The sequence below is a fragment of the Podarcis cretensis genome (genome assembly GCF_951804945.1).
Source record: "Podarcis cretensis genome assembly, chromosome: 2".
NCBI lineage: Eukaryota > Metazoa > Chordata > Lepidosauria > Squamata > Lacertidae > Podarcis > Podarcis cretensis.
The window spans coordinates 44699306-44724203 of NC_137171.1; the positions used below are offsets into that span (position 1 = coordinate 44699306).

Below are 24898 nucleotides of genomic sequence, written 5' to 3' on the forward strand. Positions count from 1 at the left end.
CTATTATTCATTTTCTGGCTCCCTTTTTTATTAATCGGGGTATGACAGTGAAATTGGAAGGTCTAGAGAGTCCCAGTTTTCCCACAGAACCTCAGCAGCAGCATCTGGTTCTCTCTGCCTTTATTTCTTTGCCTGTGGGAGGGATAAGCATAGAAGCACTTTTCATTGACAGTGTCTCAGCTTTGTAATTGTAGGAGTTGTGGAACAAATGCTTGTTGCATAGCTAATACATGAAAAAAATAGCTTGTAGAATGAGAGTTACAGTTACTGAATAAACCCAAAGTCTCTCTGGATGGCAGGATCTGCCTAACCAGCCCGGTCAGAACAGCCTTGCACTTCAGATTGTGCCACATGGCTTCCTTTTCTCCCCCCACGTGCCCCCCGCAATTGGCTATTGGGAGGAGGGTTGGCATAACCCACAGAAGAGCCCATGGGGGGCAGAGAGGAGACTGTTCCATCTGGCAAACTGCAATGCTTGTGCAGACAGAACAGCTGGAAGAGCATGTCAAAAACACCGCTGAAATCCTTGCAGGTCTTTCAGTCCTACTGTAAACCAAGGCATGAATGAATTCGCAATTCTGCACAGTACTTGAGGGCTGCATCACATGCAGTCTGGCGAGATTAACAGTTTGTATGAAGGCGGGATCCTAGAAGCATGTAATTTACTGAGTACAGAACTTTGGTGAGTGGAAACAACTTTAATCTTCTGGGAAATAAAACTTTGAAAAGTAGGGTTGTACCATAGCTCAGAGGTAGACTGCATGATTAGCTTGCTTGCATAAGGTCCCTAGTTAAACCTGGCATGCCCATTTAGAAGGATCAGGCAGCTGATAATGGGAAAGACTTCTTGTCTAAAGACCCTGGAGAGTCAGAGTGGGCAATATTTGGCTAGGTGAGCAAATAGTCTGACCTGGTTCAAGGCAGCTTCCTTGGTGGAATATGTTGGCTATAATGTCAATTGCATATTAGCACAAGTGTGTCTAGTATACTGTTCTACCAAGACACAGTTTACATGTTTTCCTCCATGTATATACTAAGAACTAATGTGAAGTTGCGTCTCCAATAAGGTATATGGACCCTTCCACAACTGCACATTCTTAAAACAGTAGGATGTTAAAGTGAGCAGGCAGACGATGTACATAAACTCTCAGGTTTCCATACCTTGAAAGGTAGCTGGCCAGAGTTTGGCAGAGGAGCTGGACTGTTAGAGTCTTCTTATGTTCGATATTTCAGGGCTATATTTTTCCTGAATTTAAGACAGAATAGGGAGGTGGGGAACCTACAATGTCACCCAATGCTGTCATGATTTGTTGTTGTTTGCTGTTTAGCCATTTAGTCATGTCTGACACTTCGTGACCCCATGGACCAGAGCACGCCAGGCACTCCTGTCTTCCACTGCCTCCCGCATTTTGGTCAAACTCATGTTAGTAGCTTCGAGAACACTGTCCAACAACGAGGCAGAAAACTACAAAAGGAGGAGTAGCTTGATATTGGATATTAAAGGCATGACATTTTGGCATGCAAGCTAGTATATCTCTGGGGCAGGATACTCTAGCCAGTCTTCCATAAATCATACATCCTATCCAAAGTAGAAACGTTTCTCAAATGTTTTAGTAATGTAAACATTTCAAGAATGAGGTAATTCAGTTGACTTGTGTTTTCATAACATCCTGGCTAACTGACTTTCGTTTACTAATGTCCCAATAACCATTAACGACTTGATGCGGGACACAGACCTGCCCCTTTTCCTCCTGCCCCATTCTTGCCAGAGGACTGAAATGGGATCATCATTTATAGCAAGGACACCAGTAATATATTGTAAAATGACAGCCAGCCAGCTTTTGCTTCTGCCAACAGGATCTCACTGGGAGCCCCAGCCAAGGACAGGAGCTGAGCAGCAGTGGGATGCAAGTCCTTGTTCTAGAGTGTGGTATTAAGTTAAAAAGTGGGTGTCACTGAGATATACCTTTTGTTTGCTTTCCTGCTTTGGATCTAACTGGGAAGTCCAGATGTTTAGAAAGCCTTGTGTTTTTTCCATGAACTACTAAGTATTCCACTTCTCTACACTGTTGAAATAGGTGCTGGAGAAAGGCTTGGAGGCATCAGTGAATCCAGGGAGCTGCCTTATACCTTTGGTCAATCTCTAGCTTAGTATTGTCCACACTGAATGACAGCAGCTCTCCAGGATTTTTAGGCTGTGAATCTTTTCCAGTCCTATCTGGAGGTGTCGAATCTGAGACCTTCTGTGTGCAAAGCAGATGCTCCTCCACTGCGCTACAGCCCTTCCCCATAAAACTTCCAGGAGGCTGGAGTATTCAAATTTCAGTCTGGGTGAAAATGTAGATAAAATAGCACCAGCCACTGTAGCATTTGTGGGGTAAGATTTATTGGTCTGTCTGTTCTGTAGAATGCTTACGGACGGAACTGTCCTGCTTGAAGTCTTGAGGCTGATACTCCTTTTCTGTAGCCTTCTAGTTTCCACATCTGGATAGGGAGCTGGCTCTTAAAAGCTCCTGGTTCTCAAGCTCACTTTAAAGCAGTCAAGCCATACTGAGACCAGAAATATCCCCCCTCCCCCAAAAGGGTAGAGCTTAGGGATGAAACATTCTACCCCAACACTGGAAAAAGTGTTGGGCTTCTGGCAACAACAGAAGGGCTCAAAATCTAGATACGTAGCACCCACACCCTGCCCTTGCCTCTATATTTCATCTTCTCAAAATGTGTTAAAATCATACCTTGCATATTCTCCAGAATCACCTGTCTGACTGGGTTGTTTTTTTTTAAACCCTTTTTATGAAGCTAACAAAGTTGCTAGTTATACAGCAGGATCTGAAACTTTATAAAAATGGACTTAGAAGTATTCCTGTATGACACATTGAAGAATGTACAAATTTGTGTGGGTCCCAAAATGTAGAAAAAAGTATTTCTGGAATGGAAGACTAAGGAAGTGAATTCCTTTGGAATTGCTTTTATCTTCTTGCTCTCTTGCATAAGTAAAAGCAGCTGTTCCTATTTTTAATCTGGCAAATGCTAGATAATGATAATATGCATCGGCAGGTGAACAAGGACAATTTTTTTCAAGGGTTGTTTTTAAACCTCAAAGCCCAGGGGGTAAGCCTCCCTCCCTCCCTCCCTCCCTCCCTTCTTGGGTAACCACAATGTTTGGCAGCGGCTGCAGATTCATTTCTTTCCCCCTTCAGTACTGTGTGCCAGCTTAGCCCTGTTCCTTCCCCACCCTCTCCCGGAACTGGCTGCCATTAGTATGTGAACCACATTATGAAACATAGCGTCTTGTAGGTGTGTGCAACGGCTTTATATGTGTGTTGTTCAGCTCAGACGGATGCCCGGGGTGGTGGTGGTGGCAGCAGCAGCAGCATTACGTAAGCTGCTCCTTTGGTCCTGTCTAGAACTCGGCGTCTGCCCCAGCAAGAGGTTGGGGAGCTCATTAGCACCAGCTGCTTAGCCAAGCGACCCAAAACATCCCAGCATGGCCGCAGCTGTACTCTGAGAGGGAAATGCTGCCTTCCATCAAGCAAAAACACTACAGATTTGTCAATGACCACACTGCAGTGTGTGTGTGTCTGCCTGTCTGTCTCTGTCTCTGTGTGTATGGCTTAGGTGAACAAACATGTTGACTCCTAAACCTGAGGCTCAACATTCTTGAGCATCTTCATAATTAGAGCCAACTGTGGTTTTAATTGTTAAATAAGATGGTTATATATGTTATGTAACTATACTGATAGCATCATTCAAACTTTCCCCACCACCACCACCACTGTGGGAAAATGAGTGACTTTCCCATTATTTATTGTTAATTTCCTTCATCCTTCCCCCACCCAAAAATATGCAGAACAATACAACACTTCAAAACCCACAAAAAAATTAGAGCTGTTTCTTTTCCATAAAAAGCAAGGGTTGAATTGTGAAGACCTCCGTTTTGGATTCCTGCTTGGGCATGTGGTGTTGGGCAAATCACTGTATCTCTGCCAAACCTCCCTCAAAATGTTTGTTCTGATGATGAAATGGAAATAATTCAATTTCCTAAGATTTTTGGAAGAAGTCTAGGATTACATGTGTGATGGTAAATGTATAATATAATCAGTAGCTCCTGTCTCTCATGTTGTCTTTCTTTAAACAAAATTTGATTTTGGATACACCAAGTGATGTGTCCCACACCTTTTAAAAACAGCAGGGGAGGATCTTTAACTTCCATCTGCAGAAATTTTAAACAGGCAAGTCTTGAAGCCTTGTCTCAAAATAATATGCAAAGATGTCAGATTTTATCAGAATAATTGGCCTGAGTTCATTATTTGGGGACTCCTTTATTACTTTTCTCTGAAACATGTTTTCTGGTCGTTTGGCATGGTAGCCTTTCAAACATGGAAGCCTGTTGCCCTCCTGTTACTGAAACCTCAATTCCTGTCGGCCCGAGCCAGGCCAGGTCAGGGATGGTGGGAGTTGTAGTCCAGCAACAGCTGGAGGCCATCAGGCTTCTTCCCACAGTTGCTTTAAAATTTAATCAGTGACAAATATATGGTAAGTACTGACCACAAGTCTTGAAGGAATTCTGCTGAGGACACTTAAAAGTGGTGTGACTCCCAGCAGTCATGACTGGAATTTTGAACATGAAATGCACATGGCAGCTTTCTTAGAATTTATAGTTGGTGTATTTTGTTAAACACAGAAAGAAAAGCAAATTTTATGCATAGGCACCAGTCAGTCATCCTATTCTGCTACCTAGAAACCTGGTTGAAATTAGTGCCAAGCCAGAGACTGATACATTGACGGCAATTATTGAGCTGGTGCAGGTTCATTGGAGTGTGTGGTCATTCAAGTAACCTTGTCTTAAACTGTTCAAAACTTTAAACTTTAGAGATATAGTGGTACCTTGGTTTATGAACTTAATCTGTTCCTGAAGTCCGTTCTTAAACCAAATCCGTTCTTAAACCGAGGTGCGCTTTCCCTAATGAGGTCTCCCACCGCTGGTGCCCTTCCACCATTCGGATTCCGTTCTTAGACTGAGGTAAAGTTCGCAAACCGGAACACTACTTCCGGTTTTGTGGAGTTTGTAAACCAAATAGTTCATTAACAGGACTGTTCTTAAACCAAGGTACCACTGTACAAATGGGTGGCCATTGTAGCTGATGCAGAATTGCTGCTAGGCCCCAGAAGTATTTCAGCAACTGGGATTTTGCACATGCTGAAGTATGTACAGTATATGTATATAATTTGCCTAAACTACTAAAATGTGCTAGTGACTGTTGTCGCCTGCAATTCCACTGATAATACTGAGTCAGGGAGTACTCCAATATGCATCTGATTCTTCAGCCCTCTCTAAAAGCTGTTGCAAACCTCCATCCAAAGAAGCAATCTTCCCAAGCAACTTTACTTTGGTCATACCAGGATTAAGTTTCCACTTGTTTCCTCTCATTCATCCTGGAACTGTTCCCAGGTATATGCTCATCGTTTCCACTGCATCCCTGGAATTAATTGATGGAAACAAGCAGTAGAGCTTTGTGGTCTGCATTCAGTGACACCTTTGTCCAAAGTTCCAAATAATTTCACCCAACTGTTTACTTTAAATCAGAAGTGACAAACCTGTGGCTCTCTAAATGTTGTTGGACTCCAACTCGCATTGCAGTGGTCAACAGCCAGCAAGGTGGATGGCCTTAGGTTAGCCTCTGATGTAAAAAGTTTGAAAGTACGGGACACAGGCTGGTAACTTGGAGCAATTTGGGGTAAAGCAATAGTTCTAATATAAAATGCAAAGCAAGAAGCAATTACAGATAGTAAAGTGTAGAAAAAACACCACAATATATCAAAGGCAGGCTAAAATCGATCACTAGTTCATTAATCTACCAAAGGGAGTGAAAAATATTTGAACAGGAGAAGAGAGTACCATAAGTTATTTCATTTGTGTTCTGTAGAAAAAAATGGTTTGTAATATCCCGTATCTGTGTTAAAGTTTCATATTCTAAACCTATTTGTCCTGGACCCTGAAACCATGCTATAACTGAATATGCAATGCATTCTTTATCCAGATGTACACTCTGCTAATATGGACATGTCATTGAGAGTATCAGAATTGGGCTTCAACAATGGTCCTTCCAGCACAGAAATCTGTATTGGGCTGCCACCTGGATAATGCAGATTCAGTAACTGAACAGACAGCGCCACAACACAGAAGCACACACACCCATAGGCATTTCCACACACATAATTGTACATATGTTCACACAAACACACACTGTTGATAGGTTGTGATGTTGCCTAGTTTCAGGCCCATCAAGAACAAGTCACGTGAGAATTCAAACAGATCTGGTGATGACAGAAGAGAGCATCTTATTGTGAAATGGAAAACCTTGGCACTTAACCTGAGATTGACTCCAAGCAATGTTTTGCTGCAGGAGGAGAGTGGGCTAACAGGCTAGAACAGGCAGCCCAAAGCCAAAACTGCTGACTTAGATGGCAAACTTTGGTTGAGAAAAAAATCAGTGGTAGAGCACCTGCCTTGAATGCAGAAGATGCCTGGGACCTCCACATAGGACTGGGAGAGAACCACATTTGAAACCCTGGACAGCTAGCACCAGTAAGTATAGATGATACTGAGCTGGGTGGACCAATGGTCTGACTCAGGATAAAGCAGTTTCCTATGTTTCCATCATTTATGTAGTACACTGGCTGAACTCTAACCCCAAAGTTTACACAGATCAAGGTATAGGAGCCTAGTAATGGATGATGTCAAGCAAAATCTTATCTTGTCCTAGTGGTTGTAACTGCAGGTGCTGTGTAAAAACCCACCCACTACTTTCTACTTCCACTCACTCACTCTGTATTGTTCTTGATATGACTTCTGACTTGCCAGGAAAAGCCTGTACAGTTGAGTGCCTAGCAGAACTAAGCCAGGGCTGGGCAGAAGGCAGATTTCGGCAAGTTTCTCTGACTCTCAATTGTCTAACAATGAGCATTTGTCTTGCAATCATTCTGATTTGCTTATGGAATGTTTATACATCTTCCTGTTAGTCATTTGTTCATCCCACACTTTCCAATGCATTTTCTTGTCAATATTACAAACCTTAATAAGTTATATTCCTTTTTAAAGTTGATATATTGCGCTAAGGCAACAGAGTCCTTTAACCCACTAACCACATAAATCTAAAGTTCCAGCATGGATATGAATCATTCCCATGAAAAAGTGACAGTCTGGAAGCACCCAGATTGGTGGGCTACAGGGTTCCTGGAGAAACCAGCAGATTCTGCAAGCTTGATGTCTGCCCATCCCTTGTGTAACCCACCAAGACTTGGGCTGTGTACACACTCATGTTTACTCTGCATCCAGTGTGCTCCTACCATTGGTTTGCGAAGCATTGTACACACAACATTAGTCACAATCCGTATCTATCTTTTATCTATCATGATGTTACTTAGGAAACAGTGCATTTTGATGTATCTCCCTGCAAACCAGCTTTTATCTCAATTCAGAAAAGAGGGGGACCTAGCTTCATTTTAAGCCAGTAACATGAACATGTCCTAAACAACATAAATGGATTTTACCCTTGTTCTTCTCTCCTAATTTTCTTTGTAATTCTTGCCAGATAGATCTCCTTTTTTTGGTTCTCTCCTAGCACAGTTCTTTCTTATTGTGGGTTAGGAATACATGGACTCGTTAGAAGCATCTTTAGAATCTTGCATGCATTTTTTTAAGGTCAAATCCTAGTGCCCAGCCTCAAAAATGAAAGGTTGTCATGCTGGCTTGATCACTTAAAAGAGTACTTATCTGGAGTTTGCATCCACTTAGCAGCTAGGGTTGGGCTCTAGCAGGTATCTGCCCAATTTATAGTACACCCAGTTTAAGCAGCATAGGTTCTCACAGCAGACGGAAAGCAGGAGTCGCTGCATGCAGATGCATCTCTAGGAGTTTCTGCAAGGTTTGGAATTGACTCTGGGGTTTGCATTGGGTTCAAGGGGGCTGCAGGGTAGTAGGAAGGGTCTGGGCTTCTGCTTACTGTTGCCTAGATAGATATGGATGCTGAATTGAGGCACTTAAGTGGTAGGTCTTGATCAAATAGGAGGTGCAGCTGGGAGTGTCACAATCATGTCTAGAAAGTAATGGATTGATGTTGGTGAGATGAAAGGAAACGAGAATTCACTTTAGATTGCTGCAAATGCAAGCTCTAACTCACCTGTGGTGGAATTTTGCATCCTCCTGACCAAGCCAACCACTCCCTTGAAGCCTCAGTTCCTTGTTTTCAAAACGAGAATAACAGTGATTGATCACTAACGGTAGAGGAGAATAAATAAGGATTTCAGATGCTATGAATTACACTTCCCTATAGGCTAGTGACAGCTAATGTGGAGTTCTACGGGTGTTGTAGACTCCAAATCCCAGTGGTCAGGGATGATGAAAGTGAACAACTTCTGGAGGGCACCCTGTTAACTACCTTTAGTTAGTTCCTAGAATCTCAGGGAAATACAAGTATGCGGCATGTTTGTCATCAGTACGAGCTGGGTAGAAATACGATTTGATATGGTGGATTGATTACCACCAAGGAGCGTGGTTGGTTGCAGCTCTGTATCCAGCAGCTGGTCAGGGAGAAGGCGGAAATTGTGGTTTCCTCGATCATCCCTTTCTAATCACAAGGTACGCACACCCTCCATTTTAGAGCTGAGGAAAGAACTCAGCCTTTCATGTGTGTAGACCCTGGCAGTTCCTCAGTTTGAGACTGGTGGGGGAAAGAAAAGATCCTTCCCTTTCTCTTTCTCTCTCTCTCCCCTCAACTAGTTTCTTCTGCATCAAGGCTGTTTGCTTGGTTCATCCCTGTTCCAGAAGACAAACCCTGTGGGTGTTGACTTGTCAAACACTGGAAGAGAACTAGGCCCAGTGAGGAGAGTGGTTCCATCAGGTTTCCAGAGAAGAAGGGCTGTTTGTTTGCTTTTTAGTGTGTGTGTGTTTTTAAGGATTTGGATTCAGAACAGGATTTCTTGAAGAGGTGCAAGAGTTAGCAGAGTAAGAAGCTGCACAGAAGGGAGCAGGTCCTGAATATCACAAATTCATGCACCAAACTCATAATTAGGCTGAAGTTCCTAAGCCAAGCCTTGAAGGCACACATTAGTTTTGGATATTTGGTATGGTGTGCATTTTAAAATTGTAACCTGCATTGAGCCCTTGGGGTGGGTAGGCTAGAAAAACAAATGATGACTAATCAGACTCCTGACTCCTGTCCTGACAAGGAGCCCCCACTTTCTGTACATGAGCTCTTATCTTTAGGTTCCTTTGGCCAAACTTGGCCCTCCAGATGTTTTGGGACTACAACTCCCATCATCCCTAGCCAACAGGACCAGTGGTCAGAGATGATGGGAATTGTAGTCCCAAAACATCTGGAGGGCCAAGTTTGGCCATTCCTGGTTACAGCATTGTGTTTGGTTTGTTTCTGTGCTCAGTGGTAAGTGCTGGTCATTGGACCAGGGAATTTAAAGCACCACCCGCTTGAATTTGTTCAACCAGTGAGATCCTCAGCAGAGACGCTGCACCATGTCCTGCCACCATCGGGGGGTTGGGGGTTGGATGGGTGGATAACATAGGGCAAGGCCTTTTGGGGAGGCCTTAGCGCAGCACCCAGGCTTTAGAGCTCCCTCCTCCAGGACACCCCTCTCACTTTTGTGTAGGACACTTTCTGCCCACCTCTCTACAAATTCCCTACTGAAATAAGCCCTTTTTCTTCTCACAATCTTGAGTGACGCTCCAATGCTCTTGCAATGCTGCAATGTCTATATACATGCTTATATGGGAATGGGGTAAATTTCATTTAACTCATTTGGACTCATTTCTGAGCAGGCACATGTAGGGTTATGCTGCAAGGGCTTCCAAACCTTCCCTTTTGTTTCCCAACCTTTCACATTTTACCTTTCATCCACACTTCTTCTGCTTCTACATTATTTCAATCACTTTCCAGGACTGTTCTATCTCAGGTCCTTTGAGTTGCCATGCTGCATGTTAAATTTACTTCCTTTCCCCTGACAATTAGGAGGGAATGCAACTGCAAGCACCCTTCAGCCAGCCCAGCCTCTCACCCCTCCCATCTCACCCCTCCCTCCAGCTTCCGATGCCAAGCAATCAAAGAAGAGTCTACCTTTAGGAAAGATGTAAAAGGTCAGCACAGAGGCACTTAGGTATTTAGAAACCTGTGGGGGCTGTCAGAGCAGCCTTCTCTTCTCTTCACCTTGCCTAAGAGCTGCTTCCCAGGTGGAATTTGTGGGATAATTGCTAAGGGAGTCTGTGCTCTTTGGATTGCTTCTCCCCTGCAATTGCCCTCACTGAGGGCGAAGCCAAATCAACTGATAACCTTTTGCACAGGTTAGTGTTAAAAACTGGTTAAATTGTGCCCTGCTCCTGCATCCACGTTCTGTTCTGCTTGTGAAATTTTGGTTTCATGGATGTTGCAAAACTGTGTCTTCTTTAACTATTCTTTCCTATGAAAATAGACAATCAGAAATGTTTTGCTTACAGTGAAATCTGCTTTGTGGTGTAGTTTGCCTGCATGAAGGTCTGGAAAGGAGAAGTGGAACTTGCTTTCTCCTCTTTAAAGGCTAATATGTGATCAAGGTGATAGAAAACCAGAGGTGTTTTGCCCCAATGAATTGTTTGGAGGTGTAGGCTTTCTATGTCATTGCAGTCCACCAAACAGAAATCTGGTCCGAAATCCTATCTCATCAATGGACTTGCTAGATAACCATGAGTGTCACCCTCTGTCCACCCTCAGCTGTCTAGTCATACAATGAAATATTTATAGCCACCTCTGGGATGTTGTGATGAATGAAATAATAAAAGCCATCCTATAAATGGGCAGGCATAATTTAATCAAGACTGTACTGTAATCTTTTAAATTTTTTAAAAAATTATGGAAGTACATAGAATAACTAATTATCAAACTACCCTGGACTGGTAGGGGTGCAAATGATGATTTGCAACCCAATTCTATACATGTGCAATCATATATTTAAAGTGCAATCCTATACAGAAAATCCTTGTTAAATGTATATAGGATTACTGCCTTATAACTTGTTATTTAATAAGTAATTATTTAATCAGTTCTGCAGCATCTTGGAGTCTCCCACATAGCTCCCTGTTGTTCGTGCTATAACAGACTTAGCACAGGTACCCCACAGGGCTTTGTTCAGTAAATTGTGTTTCTTTGTGTAACAATATGGGAACATGTATAAACTTTGTCCCAGGTGGACAGACCTTTGTAACAGAAGCCAGGCATTAACAGCTGTAATCCTTTAACAGGTGCTTTTAATGTTATGTAACAGCAAACAAGTTAATAAAGTAAACTTTTTATTAAAAAACCGAATGTGTTGAAACTGGGTGTGGGAATCTGAACTTTTTAAAAGATGGTTACTAGGTTGTATTGAGGGTCGAGGCTCTGCGCCTGGCATTGCGAGGAGACTTTTAGGGAAGCAAAGAAATGCTAATAGTTCCTTAGCAGGAGCATGTCTTAAAAAAAAAAAGGACTTCCCACAATTGTGGGTCTTTTTTTAAAGCTATGTATGTGTGACTAGACTAAATGTGATCCACCTGGAGAACGAACTGGCAAACCACTCCAGTATTTTGCCAAGAAAACTCCATGGACATAAAAAAGGAGACGCTTTGAGAAGAAAGTGAGAGTTTCCAAGGCATGCTCTGGTTCATGGGGTCACAACTAAACAACAATGTGTGATCACTTTTTAAAAAACATGTGCATTGCATATCAATTTGGATCTCCCATTCTCTGATGCTCTATACAGAACTCTTACCTGCAGCTAGGATGATTTTTTTCACTCTGATTCGAGTCCTAGAATCATCTGGAGTCTCTTCTCCTGAGAAAGTTTTGGGACTCCAACATGATTGCTTGACAAGCAAGCCTGTTGGCTGAAGTGCTACCTCAGTTCCAGCTCTAAGTACTTAAGGGCCATCTCATCTTCTAAAAGTAGTGTTTTGGCTCGAAGACACTTTTCTCCCACACATAGTTATACTGTATTCTCCTTCACACACCCCTCCTTATTTTTCTTCTTCTTCCCCCTGGTAGTTGCTCTGCTTGCACGGAAAGTCAAACAAAATATTTGGGCATTTGTTGTCAGCCGAACCTCTGTCAGTGGTCACAGCCAGCCTTAGATCTTGGAAGGGGGGGAGGGGCTCCCAGCATTACTCATTAATGAAAGAGCTCATTTAGATAGCCTGGGAAGTGGGTCTCTTTCAAAGGCCTTGCCTAGCATTGTTAAGCCAGGAGAGTTTGATTGCAGTTTGCACAGCGGGGGATTTGATTTCTCAATTCACCTTGGAAAAATAAGCAGCAGCAAAGAATCTCTCAATGGAATGCACCAGATTAAAAATTATTACTAGGCCATGCCTGGTGAGGATATGCCACTAACTGGATTACGGTGTGGGTGGGTGTTTGGGAATGGTTGGCCTCCATTAAAGTTCATTTTGGCAAGCCCTTCATGGTCGAGTGGACTGTTGTGCAATCTCCAAGGAGTGACTAGTTTCCCCAGGAAATAAAGCAAAGAGTCAATGCCTCTAATCTAATGTTGCCCACCACCCCAGTCTCCAAGCAGTGCAACATTCCAGGGGTTCCAGGCACTTACCCAGAGCTCAGTTTCCTTGGAATGAGGGATAGCAGAGACTTTGGTGTCTTTATGATATATGGTTTATTTACTCATATATACAACCTGGGCCTATGCTGGAGGAGCTCATAGCATTAATACCCAGAGAGGGTCATGCTTTTCCCATAGCCACAGCCTTGGATCCCAGCAGAAATCAGGCTTGGCTCTGTCTCTTAGCTGCCCAGCCTGCTTCCTCCTTCTAGCTTCTAGCTCACACACACAACTCTGACTTTTGTCTTTCTAACTAACAGACAGTTAAGGGAGGGGGGCTCACCCATCTGCTATCTGGCACAGAGCCATTTCCTTTGCTGCCTTTAGGATCCATTAAAAAGGTATAAAGGTACCCCTGACCATTAGGTCCAGTCGTGGCTGACTCTGGGGTTGTGTGTTCATCTCGCTCTATAGGTCGAGGGAGCCGGCGTTTGTCCTCAGACAGCTTTCGGGTCATGTGGCCAGCATGACTAAGCCGCTTCTGGCGAACCAGAGCAGCACACGGAAACGCCGTTTATCTTTCCGCTGGAGCAGTACCTATTTATCTACTTGCACTTTGACGTGCTTTCGGGTCATGTGGCCAGCATGACTAAGCCGCTTCTGGTGAACCAGAGCAGCACATGGAAACGCCGTTTATCTTCCCGCTGGAGCAGTACCTATTTATCTACTTGCACTTTGACGTGCTTTCAAACTGCTAGGTTGGCAGGAGTTGGTATGGGTTGGTAGTTAGGAACATATGAAGTTTCCTTATACAGTGGAACCTCGGGTTACATACACTTCAGGTTACATACGCTTCAGGTTACAGACTCCGCTAATCCAGAAATAATACCTCAGGTTAAGAACTTTGCTTCAGGATGAGAACAGAAATCGTGCTCCGGTGGTGCAGTGGCAGCAGGAAGCCCCATTAGCTAAAGTGGTGCTTCAGGTTAAGAACAGTTTCAGGTTAAGAACAGACCTCCAGAACAAATTAAGTACTTAACCCGAGGTACCACTGTATCTGTGGAAACTACAGCAAACGCCTTTGAGAGATACTACGACTCAAAGCTTTTGCATAAGATTTGCTTGATTGCAGCTTATTTTATGAGATGTAACACTGTTATTGGCAAAAACTCATACTACAGTAAGCCATGCAAGATACTTAAATCAATTTAGAGGATTTCTTAGAAGCATGCTGACCCACTACCAGCTAGCTGCACACTTGATCCCTCTGATCTGAAGCAGAAGCTGAAAAATTGGCAGGGTCCCCACAGTCAAAACAAGGGTCTGTTATGGAAGACTCCACAGTTATACACTTTTTGTGTGTATAGCTGTACTGCTTTCCGTTCATTCAGCCAAGTCCTAATCATACAACCAGGAGTGTGGGAAACTTTTCATCAAACACTCCTAAAGTTTCAGTATTCTCAAAGTCCCACAACAAGTGAAGGTAGCTTTGTTGACCCATAAGAAAGAAAGTTAAAACCTATGTTAGGGCAATAGTTTTCTTAGGCGAACCAAAATGTCACAGAACATTGTGCAAACTTTAACATTTAGTCAGAGAACTCAAAGGCTGACCACTGTGTTGTGGCATATCAGTTGGCTTAATGAAGATATAGCCCTAATATGGATCTTGGGACATCCATTATAATAACATTTAATATAAGAACTACTTACTTTGTAACTTGGTAATCTGCTCTTTGAAGGGAATGTTTAGTGTTTTAACAATGCATTACAACAATTACAGTTATATTTCGACTGTGAAAGTTCTCAAACTCTAAAATGGAGATCATTCCAGTACTTACACTGTTGTGCAGGAGGGCTGGAATAATACAAAATGTTTGAGTGTCAGTTGATAGCAGGCATAGGCAAACTCGGCCCTTCAGATGTTTTGGGATTACAACTCCCATCATCTCTAGCTAACGGGACCAGTGGTCAGGGATGATGGGAGTTGTAGTTACAAAACATCTGGAGGGCCGAGTTTGCCTATGCCTGGTTTAGAGTCTAGCTATGCTACATGCAGTATGTTTTTTTTTGGCAAATTTTGAGGCAGCACCTGGCCCCTACCACGGTCACCCAACCATGGAATAGAAGCTTTCTACACACACACACACACACACACACACAGAGAGAGAGAGAGAGAGAGAGAGAGAGAGAGAGAGAGAGATTCCACAGGAGACAAGAGTTCCCTTCTGTCAGTAGTGCTGTCAAGGCAGCACTTTGAGGTGGATGTCTAGAGCTTCACGCAGCAGAATGAAGGGGAGCTCCCCCTGCCCTAGTGCAGCACGTCCCGTTTACCACGTTTTGAAGTAAATCAAGTAGTACACATTATCATCTAAAAGCCCCATGCACACACACAATAACATTAGGTCTAAAGTCTAAGATTACCTAACTGCACCACTACGTTTTGTGAAGAACATACAAGATTGATGACCCCCTTATCTGTGGGAAGGAGTGCTGGATGAAGAGGGAGTTCATGCATGATCTCACTCCTGGGGTTGTTGAAGCACCCATAAGCTTTCTACAAGGCAAGCTGTGAGGCTACATATGTACACTGCATTTAAAGCACATGACATCCCCCCCGCCCCCCCAGAATCCTGGGAACTGTAGCTTATCACCCACAGAGCTACAATTCTTGGCATCCTTATCAAACTACGGTTACCAGGGTTCTTGGGGGGGGGGTATTGCTTTAAATATATGGTGTGTTCGCAGCAGAGATGGTGCTGCTGATGTAGATATTTGAAATGATTGAAACTCTAATTCTGCACCTACCCACACTGCAGACCCACTGTGTCTCTCTGCCTTGCTGCACCATGACTGTCACATACACAGCCCGCGTGGCCAACGCTCGCTTCGGTGGCTTCTACAAACTACTGACCCTCTGGCGTGGAAGCATCTACAAGTTGCTCTACAAGGAGTTCTTGGTCTTCTCTCTTTCGTACCTGGGACTTAGTGTTACATATCGGTAAGTCGGAACATGGAAGAACAGTCTCAGATCTACCCTAAATGGCCTTTGGTGTGTCAAACTCGCGCCACCAAAATTCAGGGCTCTTCAAATAGTTACCACTTGGATCTACTCTCTAGAAATACACAAATTTCCTAAGACAAGGTATAGTTTTCCCTTAGTGGTGTCTTTAAATTAGAAACCTCTTCTTATGAATTATTTGTTCAGGAGCATGCCTTTATTTGGCGGGATGGAGGACAGTGTTTGGCATTTTGATTGGCAACCTGTTTTGGGGGTTGTTGTTTTTTTTAATTTTGCACAGCCCTTGTAACAAACTTGGTCTAACCAGCCAAAGTTGAAACTTAACACACTGGAGTGGGATGGGCAGGACATATATAAATATTGCATTGTCCAGCCTCACCTCCTTTCACAACTGTAATTATGCAGTAGAACCCACTCTTTCTGGGTTCTGCTGGCTGCACGCTTCCTCCTCTCCGAGTTCAAATTGCACTTCTCAACCCCAGATCAGGGTGATTTGCTACTTTTGAAACCCTTGCTTAGTTTTGGGCACTTTGCTAGCCTGCTGACAACTAGAGAGGACCTCCTGTGAGCAGCAGATCTGGAGTGGCATCAATTCAACTCGCAGTTTGGGCAGTCACCTTATCACGCACACCACTCACTTATAGCAGAAGTGTGTGTGTATATATATGTGTGTGTGTGTGTATGTGTTACAACCACCCATTTATGTGAGTCAGCCTAGCTCTTTGCATTTATTATGTATGATACAGAAGTCCTCAGCTCCCAGCAGTTGTGTGATTCTAGCACTCTGGTGCAGTCTTTGCCAACCTAGTTGTCCCCATATGTTTGAGACCAGCTGGAGCTGATGGAAGTTGCAGACTCCAAATGTTTTGGAGACAACCGGGTTGACGAAGGCTGGTCTGATGTATAAAGTTGCCCCAGGATTTACTGTATGTCCTGTCCAATCATAACATTTTTAAAACAGCCCTCGCTTGCCCTTCAGAATGCATTTAGATTCTCCCCTTACAAGAGTGCAAGCAGGTGGCTCTCAGCAAATGTGCTGCCAACCCCCTTGGGAAATATGCATCCTTCTTAATCCTTCTCTCATTCTTATTCCCACCTCTAGCTTCGTCTTAAGTGAGACTCAGAAAAGGGACTTCGAAAAGGTGGTGATTTACTGTGACAACTATGCCAATCTCATCCCTGTCTCCTTTGTCCTGGGTGAGATGCTTGAACGCCAGCTCCTTTCCTAAAGGAGCAATGCTCTTTCCTTATCCATGTGCCCATCCCAACGTTGGCTTCCAGGGCACAACCTTCATCCATGCCTAGTCCAATTTACTGCTTGCCCTTTGTGTACTGCAAGGGTATCAGACTATAATACAGGCTCAGCAATAGATATGCTTCTGGTTTAGACTTGGGTGTGACTCCCCCTCCCCCCGCCCCAGTCTATCAAAGCAACAGTATGGTGATAATAGGGTATTATGGGCTTTAATTACTTCATCTGGAAACTGGGTAGAGTATGGGTGACTTGTGCATGTTATACTCAGCAGCTAACTTCCACAATTAGGCGTGGTGGAGCTCAGAGCTCTCTGAAAGCCAGGAAGAGCAGCCTGGGACACCCCATGTCCTTGATCCTGAACATATTGGCAATGAGAGAAAGGAACTCTGCACGTGCTCAGGGTAATGTCACGTGCACTGGCAGGAAGCAAACTCCCTTCTCTGAGCAATAGTCTTTATATGTAGCCAAAATGGCACCACCCATACACAGAAAAGGGGAGGTATCAAGCAGGCATGCTGAAGTATAGAAAGAAAGCCTCAGAGGAGGGGACATCCCAAAATGGCCCAGTGAAGACTGAGCATGCCCGGTGGGTATTGAATGCTGAGGGGGATCTAAAAACAAGACAGTGGGCATGGAATGCTGTCTGCCTGTTGTGGGGTATTTTTTTGGGTGGGGATATAAGAAAATCAGTGGGGAGAATAGAATGGAGGGACTGGAAAGCTTAACAGAGGCATTCCATACTGCAATGTTTTGTGGCCTGTTTCTCTTGCACTTACTGTTTAATGTTGCCAGAACCGAGCTCTGTTTTTCATAATGTGTGGGCAGGGTGCATCCTCAGTCCTGGTTCAAGTGAAGCATTCCTGTTTTATCTCAGAGTGAGGCTGCCTGACTTAGCAGCATGCCGCGGGTAAGAATTCTAATGCAACCACTCTCCATCTTCTGGGTTCATTTAGGGTTCTATGTGACACTGGTGGTGAACCGCTGGTGGAGTCAGTACACCTGCATGCCTATGCCAGACCGCCTGATGTGTGCCATCTCTGGGAACGTGCACGGCACTGACGAGAAGGGGCGCCTTTACCGGAGAACTCTCATGCGGTACTGCAGCCTTTCTGCTGTCTTGATTCTTCGCTCAGTCAGCATCGCTGTGTTCAAGCGTTTCCCCACCATAGACCATGTGGTGGAGGCAGGTGAGTGCAGAAGGGAGACCTTATTTCCCACTAAGCCAGTGGTTTTCAACCAGTGTGCCGTGGCACCCTGGGGTGCCTTGAATGATGGTTGGGGTGCCACAGGCAACACTGGCCTCCCTCCCTCCTTCTTTCCTTCCCTCCCTCTTCTGATGCCCTCTTGCATTTCTGCCTCTCAAAGGCTTGCACAGCTGTTTATTGCAGAAGCCCTGGCTACAAGCTCCTCAGGTGAATGATGCCTCTGGGGCTGGCCAGGGGGTGCTCTCCAGGACCCTGTGGGGCAGTGGGAGGAGGCACCTCTCTTTGGGGCAGAGCGGGCAGCTCAGAGACCAGGGACGGCAGCAGCAGCTGCCCAGAGGACTCCCAAGGAGAGAGGGGAGAGGAGGCTGAGGGAACATTCCACATGGGAAGGTGTTTGAAAAAGGATGAGAGACTGCCAGCTCTCAAGCAAGGGGTGACATAACTAGGCTCCTGAGCCCCACAGGGGAGCCACAGAATGAATGTTGTTGGTCAAGGGACTCATGGACTCAAAAGGTTGAAAGCCTCTGCACTAAGCTTATAAAGCTTATAAGGATGAGAGGACTGTGGGAAAGCCTGCAAGAGGTAGGTGTCCCCCTGCCCTTGCCCATTTGTTAGAATGAAATTAGGAAATTTTAAAGTTTTTTTTTAAAAGCAATGATAGGCATAACTTTTAATCTAGAATATGTTATTTCGGAATGCCACAATTATGTAAGCAGAGCATATTGCATTTAGTGTGAGTTTTACTACATATCTTGTGTCCTCCTTCAAGGCTTCTTCAAATGCCTAAAGCCTTTCAGAGTGCAGTTCTTCAGTATAAGATTTCACTATGGACCTTCTAAATAGAGTACTATTGGCTGCATAACCTCTGTTGCATCTAACAGGGTTCATGACTCGCGAGGAGCGCAAGAAATACGAGAACCTGAACACTTCCTACAACAGATACTGGGTCCCCTGTGTCTGGTTTACCAACTTAGCTGCACAGGCACGCAAAGAAGGCCGCATACGTGATAACTGTGCTCTCAAGTTACTCATGGAGGTGAGGTGGTAAATCCTTGTCCCCCAGACTATAGATGTAATAGTTATTCTTTGACACCTGAGATGTGTGTTTTCAGGGCCCACCCTATTCCTGTGATCATAATATGATTTAACTGTTTTTAATTTTAAGCTGTTCACCTGTGAGTCAAGGGTGGGTTATAAATTTGATGATGATAGGAGCACCTCCAGAACAAGATCCTTTAGTGCAAGGTTTCTTTTGTGACCCATGCTCCCTTTAGCTTACATAAAAATCTTACCCTTCCTGTCAAGCCTGGCTCCTCTAATTGTTTTATTAAAATTTACAAATGGATTTCTATACTGGTGAGCTCAGTCACCTCAAAAATAAAAATTTTCCAAGAAGTGTTCAAGAGCAAACATTACCAGTTTTAGCTATCATGTTTCGCAACAGGCAAAATGGAGGCTTGCATTGTGTATGTGGCAATATTGAATCATTTTGTTCTAATGTTTAATACTAGGCTATTGTGCAAGAGCAATATTTACTTGAATTTATAAAACTTATGCAAGATATAGTAGGTGTTGCATATGTGTTTGTATATATTTAAAAGAAGCTTGGTACGTGTACTGTGATTAGTCTCCGAGGTAATCCCTCATATGTACTGGGTGGAGATCTTGAGAACAGCTACCGTTGCTGAATTTGGAATATGCCTTCATCATGTGGCAACTGGAAATAAGCACACACATGTCACTTCTGCTGCCAGGGGAAAAAAGGCTAGGTTGTGTTCAGTTAAGGAGCATATGGTTGTTGTGATAGAGGCCACCTATTGAAACAACATCACTCATGTGACAAACTACGCCCCACCCCACCCCCAAAATTAATGAGTTTTCTCACCAGGGGTGATTGTGGATATATAATTGGTTGTTATTATTGCCTGAAAGGAAAATCCAGATTAAATAATAAAAAAGGATGGGCTTGCATTTTGATGATGGTGGACATCTTGTGGACCCAGTGAAAAACATATGTGCATGAGCAGTACCAATTGCATAATAAACTCTCTTGTGACTGCAGCCTAAATTTCAGTTTATTGGCCTTCACTCAGCCCATTACCAATTCAAGACACCAGTTCAGCACTTTCACTGTTTCATGTGACTCAGGTGAAAATTAGACTAGAGTTGGGTGTCATCTGCATATTGATGACACCCCACCCATAATCTTCATATGACCTCTCCCAGTAGATACAGATGGTGAAATGCATGGTATACAAGGTGGAATTCTTGGGGACCTTACAACATAAATGCCATGGGGTCTCCCAGCATCACCTTCTGGAAGTGACCTTCCAAGTAGGAATGGAACCACTGGGACATCATACTTCCAGTCCCCAACCCTGATAACCTATTCAGAAGGATACCACCATAGTCAATGGTATAAAAGGTCCAGGAGAAATTAGCAGGGTCGCATTCCTTCTGTGCTTCTCCCAGCATAGATCATCCATCAGGACAACCAAAGCTGTTTCTGAGCTGAAACCAGGTCTGAAGATGGACTGAAAAGTTCTAGTTAGGCAGAAGTTTCAGTGCTTAGCCCTTAGAGATGGCTGTTTTCTTCTTTCAGGAACTGAACCTTTTTCGTGGAAACTGCAGCATGCTCTACCACTATGACTGGATCAGTGTACCACTAGTCTACACTCAGGTGAGTTAAGGACCCAAAGCAGTCAGAAAGCCCAACTACATCCATTTGGGCTCATATGATGAACCACCCGCTTCCAAACGTTGATAGTTATTTCACCCAAAGGCATGCATAGAGTCAAAAGCACTGAAGCCACTGAACAAGCACATCATATATCAGGGAATTTTCATCCCAGCTAAGCTTAACACAGCCCAACACGGCACGTCTAGCCCAGCGGTTAGCCCAGCCCCACCCCAGAAAATTCATCACACCATGGAGCAAGTCTTATATGTAGAGCAGCAACGCACAGATCCTAATGTTATATGAGGACAGCTGAGGTTTACCTATTCTAAAGCACATTTTGAGGATCTCATGCTAGATTAATCCAGAGCAGCCTCTAGTTGTGTGCTTACAATCACTATTTCAAGGAATGTACTCAGGATCATTAAAACAAAAACAAAAACCCAGTTATCTGGCTTTGACACACACTAAATGCCTTTCTGGGTGGGACGCAGGTGGCGCTGTGGGTTAAAGCCTCAGCACCTAGGGCTTGCCGATCGAAAGGTCGGCGGTTCGAATCCCTGCGGCGGGGTGCGCTCCCGCTGCTCGGTCCCAGCGCCTGCCAACCTAGCAGTTCGAAAGCACCTCCGGGTGCAAGTAGATAAATAGGGACCGCTTACCAGCGGGAAGGTAAACGGCGTTTCCGTGTGCGGCTCTGGCTCGCCAGAGCAGCGATGTCACGCTGGCCACGTGACCCGGAAGTGTCTCCGGACAGCGCTGGCCCCTGGCCTCTTAAGTGAGATGGGCGCACAACCCCAGAATCTGTCAAGACTGGCCCGTACGGGCAGGGGTACCTTTACCTTTACCTTTAAATGCCTTTCTATAGTCACATTTAGGGTGATTAAAGAGGAATAACATGTTTCTTCTCCTTCAGTATGTTTATATGGGAAGTAGTGGTACTAATTCACACTAGTAAACTGAGTATGGTGTGAAGGATCTTAACTCATTCCTATCTATTCAAGAATGAAAAGCTGCTGAAAATTAGAAACTCTACCCTATTTAATACAAACATACTTTAGGACAAGGTTGAACCTCTTATATTACTGCTGCTTAGCATCTCTGATTCCATGTACAGAGGATAAATTATTAGGGATTAAATCACAGATGAATTGTTTGGTCCTCAGTAAACAGCCCATAAGGTTGAACTAGGTCTAAAAACAGGGCTCCTAAATTCTGCAACTCACCCCCCTCCAGCCTCTCTACCTGCTTTTTCTTGCTCTGCTCTGACAGGTGGTTACCATTGCTGTGTACAGCTTCTTCGTTTCTTGTCTGATTGGGCGGCAGTTCCTTGACCCAGGCCAAGGCTACAAAGGACATGACCTGGATCTGTGGGTCCCTGTTTTTACCCTGCTGCAATTCTTCTTCTATGTTGGGTGGCTAAAGGTATGGCAGACAGGAGGTAGTTTAAGATGTGTAAGGACAGTCATTATGGGGCACCTTCCTACAGATTAGAAAATGAATCAGGGGCAGAGGGTTCGTCCATGAATCAGCTGCTGGGTGATTTAACAAGTGTCTGGAAGGAAGGAAAAGGGAATGTTTAATACTGCACACCTTTGCCATGTCTGTTACCATATTGATGGCAACAAATAAGGAGGCTGGGCACATGTATGCCCCTCTTTTTACTGTGCCTCTAAATACCTTACAGGTGGCTGAGCAGCTCATCAACCCTTTTGGGGAGGACGATGATGACTTTGAAACCAACCTGCTGATTGACAGGAATTTCCAGGTAACTCTGCCGTCCCCTTTTCTGCTGAATAAAGCAACACTTGTAAAACAAATCAAGGATGCTTCCAGACTTGGGCGACTTAGCAGCACCCGATTATTGCTTTTGTAGTTAACAGTGGGAATTGAATAGCAAATCAGCATTTAGACACCTAGTACGTGGGCATTCTGCCTTCCTCGTGGATTCAGATGTTGGAACAATATTTTTTATTATTGGTTAAACATTCCCTTGTCCTCAGTGAACTCCCAGTCATGTGAAGGATTACCTTCCTGTTGGAAATCTAAAACTAGGCCCTAAATGTCAGATTTCCATATTGGTGCTGAAGGAGACTCTTGAGAGTCTCATGGACTGCAAGAAGATCAAACCTATCCATTCTTAAGGAAATCAGCTTTGAGTGCTCACTGGAAGGACAGATCCTGAAGCTGAGGCTCCAATATTTTGGCCACCTCATAAGAAGAGATGACTCCCTGGAAAAGACCCTGATGTTGGGAAAGATGGAGGGTACAAGGAGAAGGGGACGACAGAGGACGAGATGGTTGGACAGTGTTCTCGAAGCTACCATCATGACTTTGACAAAACTGCGGGAGGCAGTGGAAGACAGGAGTGCCTGGCGTGCTCGAGTCCATGGGGTCATGAAGAGTCGGACACAACTAAACGACTAAACAAGCATGCATACACCTAGGCTAGTATTCACTTACTTTGGTGGTGACTCCTGAAGTCCTCCCTTCCTTTGCAGGTCTCCATGATGGCAGTGGACGAGATGTATGGGGACCTGCCTCTTCTGGAGAAGGATCGGTACTGGGATGCCTCCAACCCCCGAGCCCCGTATACCGCAGCCACCGTTTTCCTCTTGCAACAGCCATCGTTCCAGGGTTCCACTTTTGACATGACGTAAGCCAAACTTCTCATTCTGTGGCAAGGAAAGGGAATGACGGTGGTCCTGGTTGAGTAGAGGGTTGGGGAGAGAAGGAGGGATTCCGTCGGTGGGAGCAGTTTTCAGTCTGTGAAACTGGAGCTTGCTTTCTCCTTTTGGCCATTCCTCCCTGCTCATTTGGGGTAGGGCAAGGGCTCTTCTTCCAGCACACATGGAGCCCCTGCTGGTTGCACAAATTCAGATCCCCATTTATACTACGCCATAGATATCCCCTCTCATTCCAGAGCGCTAGTGTGGTGTCTGAGGGCAATAAGGAAGATCCCTGCACCAAAAAGCAAGCTCTTTTGCAACTTGTGGTGTGAAGCTACTCCCTTTAACTACTCCCCTCCTCGATTTCCAGCCTAGCCAAGGAAGACATGCAGTTCCAGCCCCTAGAGGACATTGCAGAGGGCTATGAACACAGCCGCCATGTCCCTGCACACCTCTTGAACCGCCTGCTATCCACAGCCCCTGCGCCTGGCGGCTTTGGACGTCGGCTGTCTCTGCTGAGGCGCAAGAACAGCTGTGTTTCCGAAGCATCCACTACCTACAGCTGCCTCTGTCAGGATACACAGACCACAGACTGTACCTGTGGGCCTCCTGGGCAGTCTGTGCCCATCAACAGCATTCACTTCAGCTCTGAGGGGGAGGGAGACCTTGGGCCTGATGCCACTGGCCTGGGCACGGAGACAAACAAGGACTTCTCTGAGGATCCCGCCGGCGAGCCCAGTGGCCCAGCTCAGACCTCGCTAGGCCATGATAGTGCTGTGGCCAACCCCCAGGATCCAGTGCCCCTTGTGGACATGTCTGTCCCTGCAGCAACAGATACCGACTCGTCTCAGCCTCTCCTACACCACGGCTCTTCAGATGCCCCCTTCTTTCACAGCTCAAAGGAGGCCTCCAGCAAGGGTATTCCGCCAGCCAATTACCCCCACTGGCTGCAGAGCCCTATTGAGGAGGAGAATGTGGCATAAGCTATTACTTCAGCCTCCACAGGGTTGAGTGGAGCCATTACGAAGGGTGGCCCATGGCACGGTTCAATCTTAGGCCTCAGGACAGGAAATCAGTGAAGACTGATAGTCCTTGCAGCTGCTAAAGGGAAATTTGAATTGGTGGCCCCTGCTAGACACCTGGTTTTTAATGACACATTGTAGTGTGGGGCCACTTCATAAGGAGTCAGGAGGATTCTGTTAATCAGGCCTCTATTTCTGTGTCCACCCCCCCCCCACGTGTTCTTGACTTGGATCTGCAGCCCCTAACTGAACGTGCAGGGGCAATCATGGACACTGAGCTACTCCTGAAGGTACTATTCTGTCCTATATTTACCCAAAGCTGCAGCTGGTTATTGCATCTCATTCCTTTCTGTAATCATCAGATGGTGAACATGAAAGGAGGTTATCACTTCTGCGCTTACTACCCAAATGCCTCAGTGTGGATCTATGTTTTAAAATTCATGCTTTTATAGTATTGTATTAAATGGTATTTTGTTTAGAGTAA

General features: G+C 44.8%; 1 protein-coding gene across 5 annotated transcripts; it reads left to right on the forward strand.

Annotated features, from left to right (window-relative positions):
* The first annotated feature begins 42 nt into the window (after positions 1 to 42).
* On the forward strand, positions 43 to 24898 carry BEST2 (bestrophin 2). 5 transcript variants are annotated; one of them, XM_079965233.1, is made up of 10 exons: positions 43 to 686; positions 15387 to 15568; positions 16692 to 16786; positions 17798 to 18031; positions 18931 to 19085; positions 20652 to 20729; positions 21996 to 22148; positions 22411 to 22491; positions 23225 to 23379; positions 23763 to 24898. In XM_079965233.1, the coding sequence occupies exons 2-10, from the start codon at positions 15417 to 15419 to the stop codon at positions 24373 to 24375; spliced, it is 1716 nt and encodes a 571-aa protein (XP_079821359.1). In that variant the 5' UTR covers positions 43 to 686; positions 15387 to 15416; the 3' UTR covers positions 24376 to 24898. The 5 variants fall into 5 exon arrangements, with proteins under 5 accessions (XP_079821359.1, XP_079821360.1, XP_079821358.1 ...); XM_079965234.1 differs by lacking the exon at positions 43 to 686 and adding an exon at positions 709 to 728; XM_079965232.1 differs by lacking the exon at positions 43 to 686 and adding an exon at positions 6351 to 6589.

What these genes read in the sequence shown, in the direction of transcription:
- BEST2 (XM_079965233.1), top strand. Translation starts at nt 15,417, where the DNA reads ATGACTGTCACATACACAGCCCGCGTGGCCAACGCTCGCTTCGGTGGC. An exon ending in GGACTTAGTGTTACATATCG is followed by an intron (nt 15,569 to 16,691) that starts GTAAGTCGGAAC and finishes TCCCACCTCTAG; the next exon opens with CTTCGTCTTAAGTGAGACTC. An exon ending in CTCTCAAGTTACTCATGGAG is followed by an intron (nt 19,086 to 20,651) that starts GTGAGGTGGTAA and finishes TTCTTCTTTCAG; the next exon opens with GAACTGAACCTTTTTCGTGG.